The sequence below is a fragment of the Sorex araneus genome, chromosome 6 (genome assembly GCF_027595985.1).
Source record: "Sorex araneus isolate mSorAra2 chromosome 6, mSorAra2.pri, whole genome shotgun sequence".
In the NCBI taxonomy this organism is placed as follows: Eukaryota; Metazoa; Chordata; class Mammalia; order Eulipotyphla; family Soricidae; genus Sorex; species Sorex araneus.
This window is the reverse complement of record NC_073307.1, coordinates 162,906,421-162,919,805: the sequence shown is the minus strand read 5'-3', so window position 1 is coordinate 162,919,805 and position 13,385 is coordinate 162,906,421. Positions and strand designations below refer to the sequence as shown.

At 65.3% G+C, this 13,385-nt stretch overlaps 1 protein-coding gene across 4 annotated transcripts in view; it reads right to left on the bottom strand.

The window, feature by feature from the left end:
- Positions 1-131: 131 nt before the first annotated feature.
- Positions 132-13,385, bottom strand: part of MARK2 (microtubule affinity regulating kinase 2) — a 56,693-nt gene continuing 43,439 nt past the window's right edge. Inside the window, exons 2-19 of one of the 4 annotated variants that reach the window (XM_012934963.2) lie at positions 12,371-12,550; positions 12,206-12,259; positions 10,488-10,536; positions 10,233-10,298; positions 10,074-10,144; positions 9,837-9,893; positions 9,104-9,340; positions 8,602-8,721; positions 8,404-8,503; positions 8,188-8,300; positions 6,318-6,450; positions 5,970-6,148; positions 5,774-5,871; positions 5,164-5,325; positions 4,439-4,696; positions 3,541-3,567; positions 2,123-2,167; positions 132-2,000 (exon numbers count right to left, since the gene is read on the bottom strand). In XM_012934963.2, coding sequence (XP_012790417.2) covers positions 1,643-2,000; positions 2,123-2,167; positions 3,541-3,567; positions 4,439-4,696; positions 5,164-5,325; positions 5,774-5,871; positions 5,970-6,148; positions 6,318-6,450; positions 8,188-8,300; positions 8,404-8,503; positions 8,602-8,721; positions 9,104-9,340; positions 9,837-9,893; positions 10,074-10,144; positions 10,233-10,298; positions 10,488-10,536; positions 12,206-12,259; positions 12,371-12,550 — 2,307 coding nt within the window. In that variant the 3' untranslated portion in view covers positions 132-1,642. The remainder of the gene's footprint in view (positions 2,001-2,122; positions 2,168-3,540; positions 3,568-4,438; positions 4,697-5,163; positions 5,326-5,773; positions 5,872-5,969; positions 6,149-6,317; positions 6,451-8,187; positions 8,301-8,403; positions 8,504-8,601; positions 8,722-9,103; positions 9,341-9,836; positions 9,894-10,073; positions 10,145-10,232; positions 10,299-10,487; positions 10,537-12,205; positions 12,260-12,370; positions 12,551-13,385) is intronic. The other 3 variants (XM_055141601.1, XM_055141600.1, XM_004618363.2) reach the window with 3 other exon arrangements.

The following is a 13,385-nucleotide window of genomic DNA, read 5'->3' as shown; positions in this document are numbered from 1 at the left end:
CTGCTAGCTCTCTCCTAGCTAGGGGGGGTCCAGGGGGAGCCCCGAGACCAAGCCGCATCCCCCACCCCTGCCCCACAGCCCACCCTGGGTCCTGTTGGGTCTGGGGAGGGTAAGAAACAGGAGGAGGCAGCTCAGATTCCAAACATTCTCTTTATTACGTGTTTGATCCGGAGGAGAACTAAGTGCAGGAGGGGGTTGGGTGGGGAGGGGCGCCTCGCCTCAGAGCACCCCCTCCCCAGGCTGCCACCCCCTTTGGGGAGTCAAGCCGTGCCCCCCACCTGCCCCCTGAGGCCCCTGGGAGCACCCGGGCAGGGGAGAAGGGGGGAGCCCGGGTCAGACCAGGGGCTGGAGAGCCTCCCTGGGACCGGGGGCTCCACTGGCCTCAGAGCCTGGCCTGGGAGGGGGTGATGAGTAGGGTGGGGTCATCATAAATCAAAAAAAAAAAAAAAACCAAAAAAAAACCCAATAATAAAATAAAAAATAAAACCCATCACAAAAAATGTACAACTCAGGTGCGGGCAGGGGCAGCCTCGCGGGCCCCTCCCCCATTTTCTCAAGAACAGAAACAGCAGAGAAATAAATTAAGGGATGCAGCGGCCGCCACCAACCAAGCGCCCGCCACCAGCCGTGCCCGCCCTGGCCGCGGGGCTGGCCGGGGGGCGTCCGGCCGCCGCTGCCCAGTGCCGCCCCCCGCGGGCGGGCGGGCCGTGTCTCCTGAGGAGGGCGACAGTGTCAGGAAGAGAAAGGCAAGGCCGAGAGATGAGTGGGGGGGAGGGGGGTCGCTGCCGCGGGGCGCGCGGTGCCCAGATTAATGCCAATGAGGGGAGCGGTGGGGGGGGCGGGGGCGCCGGGCCCGGGTTCCAGACAAAGGCTCTCCCAGAACGGAGAACGCCCCCCGGGCCCGTCTGCCCTGCAGCCCCCGCCCCGCGGGAGGGGGGGCGGGAGATGGCACAGACTTGAGGAGGGGACCCGAAGTCCCCACAGCAGCTTGTGGAGGAGATGCCCGGCTCCGGGGAGGGGCGGCGGAGGGTACAGTGTGGGGCCGCCCCCCACCGCGGGGCCACGCAACCCCCCTGCCCCCCCGCCCCCCGCAGCCGGGGGCCGGGCGCAGGGGAAGGCCACCTCTGGTGGGTCGCTGGGGGAGGGGGAGGAGCGGGGAGGAGCCCAGAGCGGGCCCGGCGGAGCCGCGGCCCCCCGCCACTCTTGCCTGAGAGTGTCCAGCCCTGAGCCGCCCTCCCGGGAGCCCCACAGATCCAGTCTCGGCTGTCCCGACGGGGCAGGGAGGAAAGGTGGCCGCTGGGCTTTGTTTTGTTTTTTTTTTTCTTTTTTTTCTTTTTGGTAATAAAAAAATTTCTTGGTTTAGGCGAAATACTCTGTGCAACCGCAGTACCGAGGGGGAGCCCCGCCCCCCCGCCCCGCCCTCCCCTTCCTTTGCCTCCGGTGGGGGCGGGGCGGGGGGCTCTGGGCAGGGGGGAGGAGGGGGCGCCGAGGACCACCTCCCGTCCCCCGCAAACAGGGGCGAGAGCCGCGAGCGGGCCCGGCCGGGCCGGGCCGGGGGAGAGGGGCCGGCGGGGGGGACGCGGGCGCCCCGCGAGCTCGGTCCGCGCCGCCCCGCGCCCCCGCCCCGGGCGGGCGGCGGCCGTTAAAGCTTGAGCTCGTTGGCTATTTTGGAGGCAATGTTCTTGAAGGCCATGGAGGTGCCCGATATCCGCTTGAAGCGCACGCCGTTGAGCGAGAGGCGCGGCAGCTTGCACACCTCCATCTCCCACTGCACGAAGCTCTCGTGGCCCGGCGTGCCGTGCATGCACAGCAGCATGTACTTCTCGTGCAGCTCGCTCTGGCAGCTGTTGGCGTCCAGCACCTTGCGGATCTCCCGCATCATCTCGTTGGGCTCCATGGAGCTCGTGGTCTTCATGCTCCACGTGAAGCGCAGCGAGCGCGGCTTGGCCTCCCGGAACTCCTCCTTGTCTTTGTCGTTGCCGCCGCCCACCACGTGAGGTCTGCGGAGGGGGGCCGTCAGGCGCGCGGGAAGCGGGGAGGAGGCTCCGCGGCTGCGGGGGTGGGGTGGGGGGGGGGACCCGGGGCGCGCAGCCCCCCAGCCCAGCCCCCTCCGGCATCTCACCTGAGCGTCTCCACCCGGTCTTTGCTTTCAGGTTCATTTAGGTTCCTCAAAAAACAGAGCGAGGGAGAGTTCAGTGGGGGGCCTTGCGTGGCTTCAGCCGCCCCAAGCTGGAGGGGCCACCTGCCCGCCACCTGGCAGCGGCCCCCAGCCCCGGGCCCGGCCCCTCGCCCCCAGCTCTGCTCTCAGTAGCCGCTGGGGACACACGGGGCCCCTGTCAGGAGGCAGCGGGGGCCAGGAGCTGAGTCCTGGAGAAGCCCAACTCCCCAGCTAAAAATGTCCTTTTTGAGATTCCGTTTGGGTGGGGGCCATCCCCCCGCGTGCTCAGGACACCCTACGCCGGCTAGTGAGTTCTCTGACCCCTGTACTAGCTCTCTGGCGCCCCCAACTCGCAGGGACGCCTGGCCCTGGGAGGGGGGGGCAGGCGGGCGGAGGGCGGGTGGGAAGTCTGGCCCTGCTGAGCGGCTGGAAGGTGATGCTGGAGCGGGACCGGGGGTGGCCTGGGGGGCAGGGGCGAGGAGGAGAGAGCAGCGGCAGCACATGGAAAAGGAGCACAAAGACACCAGACAGGAGTGCGCCCGCCCCGCGGGAGGAGCCGGCCTTGCTCCAGCCCCACCTGGCAGGGCTGAGTCACCGGCCAGACATGCAGCCGAGGTGGGGGCGAGAGGGGCGAGTCTGAAGACCCATTGGGGGGCACCGAGTGTGCCCGGGGCAGGGCCTCCCCATACCGCCCTGGCCAACTAAGGTCACCCCCCCACCCCGCCGTCCCAGCTTCTGCCTGCCACCGGCCCACCCAGGCCTCCTGGAAGAGGAAGCCAGGATGGGGACGGCTGGAACTGCCCACGGTTCCCCAGGGTTTAGGGGGACCACGGGGGTCCCCAGGTGCTCCCAGCTGGGGGAGAGGAGAAGCACTCCCTGCTCCGGGGGCCAGGGTGGGTGGGGGCCGAGTGCTGCGGGAGCCGCCAGAAGGGGGTGCTGTACCCCACTCCTGACACAACGTCTCCTTGTGCGGTGCGTGCGGGCGTCAGACTCAGTGTGGAACCCCGTGTCCCCGCAGTACCTCCACAGACGTGCAACCCCCGAGGACACAGCCCTGGCGCCAGGGAGACCAGGAGGGAGACCCAGAGCAGGAGCCCCTGGCCGAGCCCTTCACAGCGCATGCACAGACAGGGAACCGGGAGGCGCCCAGGCCAGTGACCCAACCTGGGGGCGACAATCTTAAAGGGAGACTTCCCAGAGAGGGCGCCCCGGCCTGGGCACAGGCCCATCGCTCTCAGCCCTGTGCCCTGAGCGGCAGTCAGGGGCAGCTTCGTCCCTTTAAGATGGCAGGAGAGGACACACAGGCGAGGTTAGCGGAAAGGGGAGTTAGTGGCCGCGGCAGGACACGGGACAGACACACACAGAGCGGGCTCAACGCCTACCTTCTGGCAAACCTGAAAGACAGATTTCTAAAAAAACAAACAAAAAAAAGACAAAATAAAAAAAGAAATAAAACAAACAAACAAAAGAAACCAACAAGACGGTATGTGGATAAGCAGGTAGGGGCGGGTGTCCTAGGTTCAAGGGCCACCCCATCCGTGGAAGAGCCGCTCAGCGGGGCGAGAGTCTCCAAGCTCCAGCCTGCACCCCGGCTCCCCCGCCAAGAGAAGGGGGGGGGGCCAGGAGGAAGGGCTGAGAGCTCCCCCCACCCCCGGCCCCTCTGCTGTCGGGGTGTCTGCCGAGGGCAAGCAGGTGGGGGGGAGGCAGGGAGCAGCCAAGCGGTGTTGAGGCCTCCAGGGGTGCTGGGGGTCAGGCCCACGCTGGCCCTGACCGCCAAGGGGGCTGCCTGTTCCCCCTATTTCTGCCCTTCTTTCAGGCAGCAAGGAGGGGCTGCGGCCAGACAACCCCAGCCGGGCCTGGAGGTCAAAGGGGAGCGAGACACGGTGGGGGGGGGGGCAGGACATGACACCCTGGGGGGCTCCCTGCTGCCCCAGCCTGGCTCACGCCTCATGACTCTGCAGCTGCGTCACCAAATCTAAGTTTCCATGGGAACCCAGGAGCGAAGAGGGGGCTTTTATTTTAGCATCTGAGTTCACACTCTCCGAGAAGAGGCGGCAGCGGCCATCTGCTTGGGGCCGGAGAACAAGGGGTGCGCACAGGCACTCGGAGGCGGCGGGGGCGGGGTGGGGGGTGTTGGACAGGAAGGACCTGGGCACCCGAGGGGCCGACAAAGGCCAACCTCCCGAGACTTCTGCAGTTCCCCTCTGCCTGTCAGAGCCCCACCCGAGCCGGGGCCCCCATCCCACCTGGGCCTGGCCACCCTCTGTGCCCACACCTCACCTGCGCACGAACTTGGAGGTGAACTTGCTGAAGATGCTCCCCGAGGCCCCCCGCCGGCCCTGGCTGTTGCCGGATGGGGAGGCCGGGGTCACGCCATAGGGCAGGTTCGGCTGGTCCCGCACCTGCCGCAGCTGCCCCGCGTGGAAGGTGCTCCGGCTGGACACGCCCCGGGGGAAATTAGTTCGTTCGGGGGCTCCGCCGCCGCTGCTGATGTTGTGGGCAGAGGGGGAGGCGACAGGGATGCGCTGGGGGGCTGTGCTGTGGGCGGAGAGGGGTTGGGCAGCCGTCAGGGAGCAAGCCAGGCCAGGGGCAGGAGCAGGGAGGTGCTGGGGCAGGCAGCCATCAGGAGGACACACAAGGGAGGGACGGCCACTGAGGACACGGGGACGGGACAGAGCACGGCTGCGTGGGGGGTGGCGGCAGGGTGGCCACGGGCCGGCCAGGAGAGGACAGAGGCCAGCGGGGGCCTCGGGGCAAACCAGGCTGACCATCACGGCAGAGGTGCGGACTGGCCCCGGGGTCCCTAACGAAGTCTAGGGAGGCCCGGAACAAAAAAGTTTCCTCCTGGGGGAGTCTCTGGGAGGAGATGGGGGCCAGGGGGTGTCGGTACACTCTGGTCCGGCTCGGGCCACTGCCCGGCTGCGGGGGGGACCGGCCCCCGGTGGGAATTGAGTGCGGGGGCGGGGAGGGCAGGCCGAGGGCAGCAGCTGCCCCAGCACACTTGCCTGGGCCGCGGCACCTCACAGTTACTGTCCGTGGGGGGCAGCCCAGTGGCCTTGTTGGGGTGCACGGAGGCCGACATGGATTTCTGGTGCTGGCGGGGTCGGGCCGCAGAGACTGCGGCGGAAGCAGAAGCCGTGGAGGCCCGGGACCCTGGCATGGTTAGGCTAGGAGACAAAAGCAGCGGAGAGGCCTGGGTTAGGGCGGGCAGGCGCAGCCAGAGCCGGGAGCAGCGGCAGGAGGCGGCAGCGCGGGGACGGCAGCAACCAGGCCCAAGGGGCGACATGAGGCAGCCTCGGGGCCTCGCTGGTCTCGCAGGGCGCGTGGCGACACAGAGCAGGACACGGCGTGGAGGCGGGGACCGATGCCCAGAGACGCGACAGCCAAGACTAGGGGCCGCGCCGGAGTCTCGGGAGCCCCCCCCGGCCGGGCCTGGCTGCCGGGGGGAGCAGGCGGCGGCGAGGGTGGCGCCTGACGCGTGGCCCCTCCGAACGGCGCCCTCAGAGGTCACAGGCGGAGGAGACAGAGGTGCCGGGGCGGACAGCTGGACCGGACAGAGCCAGGACGGAGCGAGACGCAGGGAGAGGCGGCGTGGGGGCGCCCCGGGCCGCTCACCTGTCCTTGCCGTTCTGGATGGAGGCCTGGCCCAGGCTGGCCCGCTCCAGCAGGGGCGAGTTCCTGCTGCGGTTTGTGCTGGTGGAGAGGACGCTGTTCTGTGGGGAGGGAGGGCAGAGCCGGGTCACCAAGACCCCGAGTCTCCTGAGCACCGGCAGCGGGGGGGGGGGGCCCCAGCCGCAGAGGGGGGGCTCACCGTGGACGGGGTGGGGGTGCTCTTCTTCCTCTCCAGGCCGGGCAGGGGGCTGGCGGGCACTTTGGCCGTGCTGCTGGCCTTGCGCCCCGACTCCCGCTCCTCCTCGGGCCGCTTGTTCTCCGCGTTGTTGCTCTGGGTCTTCTTAGAGTAGGAGTTGGAGGTGGGGATGGCAGGGCCGGCTGCGGGCAAAGGTGCCGGTAAGGCGGGGCCCACAGGACGCCCTGCCTGCCTCTGGCACCAAACCGCCACACGGCAGTGGCAGTCCGAGATCTGTCCCCCCCGGAAATTCCCCGAAGCAACGACCCTGGTTGCAGAGATGCCGCCTTGCCAAGAGCCCCCGGCACTGACCCTGGTCACTGAAGCGTCGCTGCTTGGGGTTGGCGGAGACGCTGCGCTGCACCTTGTGGGAGGGGGAGGGGGCGCTGCTGTTGCTCAGGTCGGCCGAGGGTCTCGGTTTCAAGGTGATGGTGTCGCCCTCCAGCTGCATGGGGACACTGTGTCAGCGTGGCATGCCCTTGTCTCCCCTCCCTGCCAGCTCATAGGACACAGACCCTCGGCAAGACAAACGTACATGAGGGGCTGGAGCAATAGTACAGTGGGGAGAGCGTTTGCCTTGCATGCGGCCGACCCGGGTTCAATCCCCGGCATCCCATCTGGTCCCCCGAGCATCGCCAGGAGTCATTCCTGAGCATCGCTGCGTGTGACCCCCCCAAAAAGGGCAAAAATAAAAGACCAACGTACACGGAAACACCACCTGAGCCAGTGAACCACAGACCCGAGGCAGCTCAAGACCCCCCTAGACCCCACCCCTCCACAGAGAGGAGAAACCAGGCCCCAAGAAAGCCCCGACGGGCCGGAAGATGCCCAAAGGGCTAGCGAGCAGCTCTCCACGTGGCCCCCAGCCCCCCAGAAGCAATCCCCCACCGCCGGCAGTACGGCTCTAGGACAGAAAACACAGACGAAGACTCAGGGTGGGGAGGGCAATGCTCGAAGTGCGGGACTTTCTCAGGCTTTGCCTGGGGGACCTGGTCCCCCAAGCAGTGCTGCGTGTCTCTGGGTGACACCCCTCCCCACACACCAGATACTTCCTAACTGGCTAAGAATGTAGGAGCAGGGTGGGGAGGCTGATTGTGGGGACATGGGATGGAGAAGGAGGCCCACAAACTTGACTCATGATGTGGGTTCCCAGACGGACAGAACAATCGCAAGCACCGAGACGCACACACCTGGGGCTGGGCAGAAGGACACATGCTCAAGGCTCCTGAGACACAGACCCACGTCCTGAGACAAACACACACTCCAGAGACGGACCCACATCCCTAGACACACTCACACACACTCCAGAGACAGACCCACATCCCAATACACACACATGCTCTCTCTCTCTCACACACACACAAACACACACTCCTAATGACAGACCCACATCCCTACACACACACTTCTATGAGACAGAGACCCACATCCCTAGACACAAACCCAAAGATAGACCTACATCCCTAGACACACACACCTATGCGACAAACCCACATCCCTAGACACACACACAAAGATAGACCCACATCCCTAGACACACACAAAGATAGACCCACATCCCTAGATACACACACACACACACACAGATAGACCCACATCCCTAGACACACACAGATAGACCCACATCCCTAGATACACACACACACACAGATAGACCCATATCCCTAGATACACACACACACACACACACACACACACAAAGATAGACCCACATCCCTAGACACACACACACATACTCTATGAAACAAAACTCACAATCCTAGACACACACACTCTCTCGAGATAGACCCACATCCCTAGGTATACACACACATTCCTATGCAACAAACCCACATCCCTAGACACACACACACTCCTAAGAGACAGTGACCTCCATCCTAGACTCACCCCTGCCCCCACGAAGCAGAGACCTACATACCTAGGTATGGCCAGTACCCACCCGCCAGAGACCCAGACCACCGACAGCAAGGCCCCCAGCTGGCAGGCTATCCGCCCAACCAACAGGGAAGACCTGGGTTTCAAGATGAACTTCTGGCCCCACAGGGGCCACAGGCTGGTCAGCAGGGGGCTAGGCTATGAGAGGCTCGTCTGAAGGGGGGTGCTGGATGGTAGAGGATTTGAGGGGCGTGGCTGGGCGCGGAGGGGGCGTTCCGAGGGGCGGGCAGCAGGCGGGGACACACACCTCTGAGCTCTTGTAGCCCAGGAGCAGATAGGTGGCCATCACCTCGTTGTATCTCTGGCCCACCAGTGAGTCCTGGATCTCTTCCCGGGTGTAGCCCATGGACACCATCAACTCTGCACGGGACAGGGAGGGAGGACAGCATCCCGTTAAGGCTGGTCCAGAGGCCAGGCCCCCAGGGGCTTGCCTGGGTCCCCATGCTGGCCAGCACAGCCTCACCTGTCCGCCGGGGGTCCTTATAGTCGGGGAGTGGCTCCACATAAGGCTTTAACTCGTCATCTTCGTGACCCACGTTCATCCATCGATCTTTCATGATTTGCTGGGGGGCAGAGGGAGGGGGGTGGAGAGGAAGGGGCTCAGCACGGGCATGTCCTCGGGGTCCCGGGCCTTCCAGCCGGCAGGGCTCGGGCTGCTCACCTCTAAAGTGCCTCTCTTGCTGGGATTGAGAATGAGAAATTTCTTCAGCAGGTTTTCACAGTCTGTGGACATGTAGAACGGAATGCGGTATTTCCCCCTCAGTACCCGCTCCCGCAGCTCCTGGAGGAGGGAAAGGGCAATGATCCCGGGGCCTGGGGCAGAAGCCGGCATCCAGGAGGCCGCGAGCAGGCCCAGAACAAGGCGCTTCCCCCTGAGGAGCTGCGAAGTCCAGTGCCCTGTGCCCTCCGCCTGGCCACCCAGGCCTGCCATCCTGAGCACCCCGGCGGGCAGACACACGCATCTTATCCCCTCTCAAGAAAACACCCTGCTGACTACTCGGGGTGCGGAAGACCCTCTGACTGTCGCGGCCGTCAGCAAGCTCCCCTTGGAGGCTCGGGTGCGAGAAAAAACACGGAGGCAGGTAGCAAGGGTCAGAGTCAGGCCGACATCAGAGGCTGAGGGTGAAGGAGGTGCAGGGAGGTGAGCCCACACTCCACTCCACCTTGAGGTTCTGTCCATCGAATGGCAGGGACCCGCTGACCAGGGTGTACAGGATCACTCCCAGGCTCCACACGTCCACCTCGGGGCCGTCATACTTTTTGCCCTGGAAGAGCTCTGGGGCCGCATATGGGGGGCTGCCGCAGAAGGTATCCAGCTTGTTCCCGAAGGTGAATTCGTTGCTGAAGCCAAAGTCTGCTATCTTGATGTTCATATCGGCGTCCAAGAGCAGGTTTTCCGCCTGGGAGGTAAGAAGGGAAATGTCAGGGGCTGGGCTGGAGCCACAGGACAGCAGGGAGGGCGCTTCGGCACCCATATGGTCCCCGCCAGGAGTAAGCCCTGCGCAGCACCAGGTGTGGCTCCCAAGCGGAAGCAGGCAAGTTGGGGCTGCAGCAGGAAGGAATGGGAGCTGGGGACGCAGAGAAAGCCATGTTCCGCTCTGGACTTCTGGCTGTCCGGCTGAGGATAGCCACCAGGCTACTGGGAGGATGCTGAGGGCTCAGAAGCCACTTGAGGGGTACGCAGCTCTTCATCACACCTCGTGGAACCATGCTCCTGCCCGTGAAGGCCTTGGGGTCGCCCAGGGAGAGGCCCGAGCGATTGGGCATTGGGCACGCCCCCAGGAGCCAAGCTGGGCAGCCTGGAAGTGCTCGCCACTCAGGGTGGGATCTGGGGGGCTTCCCCTGCCTCTCCAGAGAACTCGAGAGGACCGCCACGCCGCAGCCCCCGGCTCTCACCTTCAAGTCTCGGTGCACGATGAACTTCTGGTGGCAGTACTGCACGGCAGACACTATCTGGAAAGAAGGAGCAAGGCTGAGCCCAGGCCCCTGGGCGCCCCCCGGGGCTGCTCCCCCCTCAGCCCTAAAGAAGCCCCAAGTGGCCGCCAAAGGCCGCACACAGCAGACCAGCAGCACCCCTGCCACGCCAACCCCCAAAAGGCAGAGTGGCCCCCTCGACCCCCAAATCACACCCACCTGGCGGAATTTGGCTCGAGCCTCCTTTTCTTTCATCCTGCCATGAGCTACCAGGTAATCAAACACCTCTCCTGCAGGGAGGGGCATGGTCTGGGTCAGTGCTTGCCATGGCAGGGTGGGGGCACGGAGGGGGGCACAGGAAGCGGGGCGGGGGGCTACCTCCACTCGCGTACTCCATCACAAGGTAGAGCGTCTTCTCCGTCTCAATCACTTCGAATAACTTAACTGCAAGAGAAATGGTCAAGCCCCGGATGGAACAGGGATGTCCTAAGGATGGAGGGTCTCCCATTTCAACCCCACCCGCCACCCGCAGGGGCAGCCTGGCGGCCACTCCACCCGCATGGAAGGTCAGCCCGCCAAGGCTTCTGACCGCGCTGTGGGCGTGAGGGCAGCGGGAGGGCAGTGGACTCTCACCGATGTTGGGATGATTCAAAACCTTCATTATCCTCACTTCGCGGAAGAGCTGGAAAACGAAACAGCAGGGGTGGTGCCTGCTCCTCTGGCCCCCCTCAGGGCTCCCCCCAGAAGGACCCCATTGTGTGGGGGGGTGGGCTGGAGGAGCGCCCCTGGGGACGCCTGCCACAACCGCGCTGCAGTCAGTTCAGCCCCCAAACAGCAGGTGGGCTTGGTGGGGGGACTGGGAGCCCAACTACATGAATATTTAGATCCTGGGTTGCTTCTAGCAGTTCAGAGACAAAACCCACCATACTCGGGCCTGGCGTGTCTGTGTCTGTGTGTGTCAGGGGGGGGTGGGGGGAGACACAGGTGTGCTGTTGGGGGCATGTTCTAAGGGGGGCCCCGGGGTTCCTGATCTACAGAGTTGAAGGGCTCGGCACGAGCAGGGAGCCCTTTCCTCATGGGCCTCTGGGCGGTGGCAGAAGATGCCACTCCTATATATAGCTGATGCCAATTTTAATCAAATCCACCTCCACACACTCACGCTCTCTTTGTGAAACAAAATCAGGGCCTCCAAAGCCTGTATTTCCAGAAAGAAAGATGACAGAAATGAACCCCATCCCCTCTGCGGGGGCCAGAGGAGTGGAGGTGGGTTTCGGTAACAGGCCTCGCCGCTCCCACAGAGAGCCAGGCTTGCTTTGCTGTTTTTCGCTTCTGGGGGGTTGGGGGGGAGGGCACGGGCCGGGCCCTGGAGACGGAACCGAGGGAGGCCACTAGAGACACGCGGGGCCGGGCGGAGAGGCTGAGACCCGCCCGTGCGGGTGTGGCTCTGGGTCCCAGCACTGGTGCCTGAGGGTCGGGGCGTGCCGGGCCAGGTTGGAGCCCTCAAGGGGCTTGTGCGTTGGTGCCCATCCCTCGGGCTCGCTCTGGGGGCAGATGTCGGGAGGGGCCTTGAGGGGTCTGGGCGGAGCTTCTGGACTGGCTCTAGGCTTCCAGTGCAGCGCCCACCGCTGCCGCCTTTCTTTCTGGAAAGCTGCCTCCTTCGAACAGGGGCCTTGAGGGGATACCGGGTGGGGGGGCAGGGGTGGCAGTGGTCACAAAAAGGAGGGGAACACTGTGGTCCTGGCCGTCGGTGGGCCATGCTGGAGGCCCTGCAACAGCCGGGAACCTTGGGCCCGAGCTCCCCCCGCCCCGGGGCTGATCTGTGGGCAGGAGGCGAGGCCTTCTGCTAACGCGAGCAACACAACGTGCTCGTGAAGAGAAAGAGTCAGCCACGAGCTGGGGAGCTGGGTTGTTCAAGGTCAGAAAACCTGAACCGGGATGCACGGGAGCAGGAGGGCCCGGGCAGGGGCTGGAGCTCCGGGCAGGGCAGCGACATCTCAGCCCAGTCCCTGTGCCCCATCGCTGGCTGAGACCTCGGCTGCCCACTGCCGCCCCGGCCCTTGTCTGAGCGACTCTGGCGGGGAGGAGGGGGGTGCGTGTCCACATGCCTGCACTGGGGTGGGACAGACGCTAGGCCACTCTGACCGGAGGCAGTGTCTGCGCTGGCAGGAAAGGGCCACCACAAGGGATCCTGCCCGACACAGGAAGTGGGTGACAGAGGCAGGCCCGGGCGTCCACACTGGGGACCCAGGAGAGCCTGAGGCCACAGAGCCAGGCCAGGTGCCCGAGGGGGTGCGAGGAGGGCAACTTTCGGCCAGGGGCTCCCGGGGAGGTGAGGGCGGGCCGGTGCTCACCTTCTGGAGGCTGGAGGAGTTCAGCTGTGTCTTGTCGATGATCTTCACAGCCACCTGAGCACGACACGAGAGCCCCAGGACCCCCGCGTGAGCCAAGCAGACCCCCAGCAGACCCCGAGCCCCGTCCCGGCTATCCTGCCCCAGGGCTGCTTGGCGCTCACTCACCTCCTTCCCCGTTAGGATGTGCCGGGCCAGCTTCACCTTGGCGAAGTTGCCCTTGCCGATGGTCTTGAGGAGCCGGTAGTTGCCGATGTGGGGCTGCTCGTCGGCCGAGGGGGCCGAGTTGCGGGCCCGCAGCATGTTGGACTTACTGCTGGGCTTGGCGTCGAGGTGTGCCAGGGCGGGCTGCGGCAGGAACGGGCACCGTCATCAGGCGTGGCCCCTTCTGCTCTCCACTCCTCCCCCAGCCCCCTCCAGGGCGCCCAAGAGTCCAGGGGTGAGGGGGCAGCCGGGGCAAGGGTGGGGGCGCACGAGGCCTGCAGGGAGCCGACAGGCAGAGGAGAGGAGAAGCCCTCGGAGACGGGAGGCTGCGGGCGCGCCAGCGACACAGCACCCACCCTGGCAGGGCCCTTCCGGCAGGAGCAAGGAACAACAGGACCGGAACGTGAGAATGACCCCAAGGGCTCGGCACCCCCAGTGGGGGCTGGGGGCCTCCGTGAGACAGGCCGGAGCTCCCGACACCGACGGGCTGAGACAGGCCAGCCCCTCACAGCCCGGACCCCTGAGGATCCATGGGCAGTCTGAGAGTCCTGAGCCCACAGGGAACAGACCAGGCGGCGACAAGGGGGGCTCAGTCAGCCAGGAGGAGACAGACACAGAGCGACCCCTCACAGGTGAGCGGGGAAGAAGCACAGTAACGGGCAAACGGAAGGCCCAAGGCAACAGAATCCGAGTGAGACGTGGAGGGCCAGGGGTGGAGGGGGGACGGGCCCTCTGGCGGGGGTCTGGCGTTGGACAGCTGTACGCAGGGAGCCCCAGCACTGGCAACGCCGTAAGTCACTCAAATGGCAAAATTATAATAAACAAAATGAAAGAGGGGCGCTGCAGCCCCGCGGGGCCTGCCTCCAACAACCCTGCAGAGGGCTCACTCAGAGCTCGGGAGGTCCAGCCAGGGGAAACGTCAGTGGGGCCCCCCAAACTTGGGGAACCACCCTTCCCTGTCCACCCAGACCCCATCTTC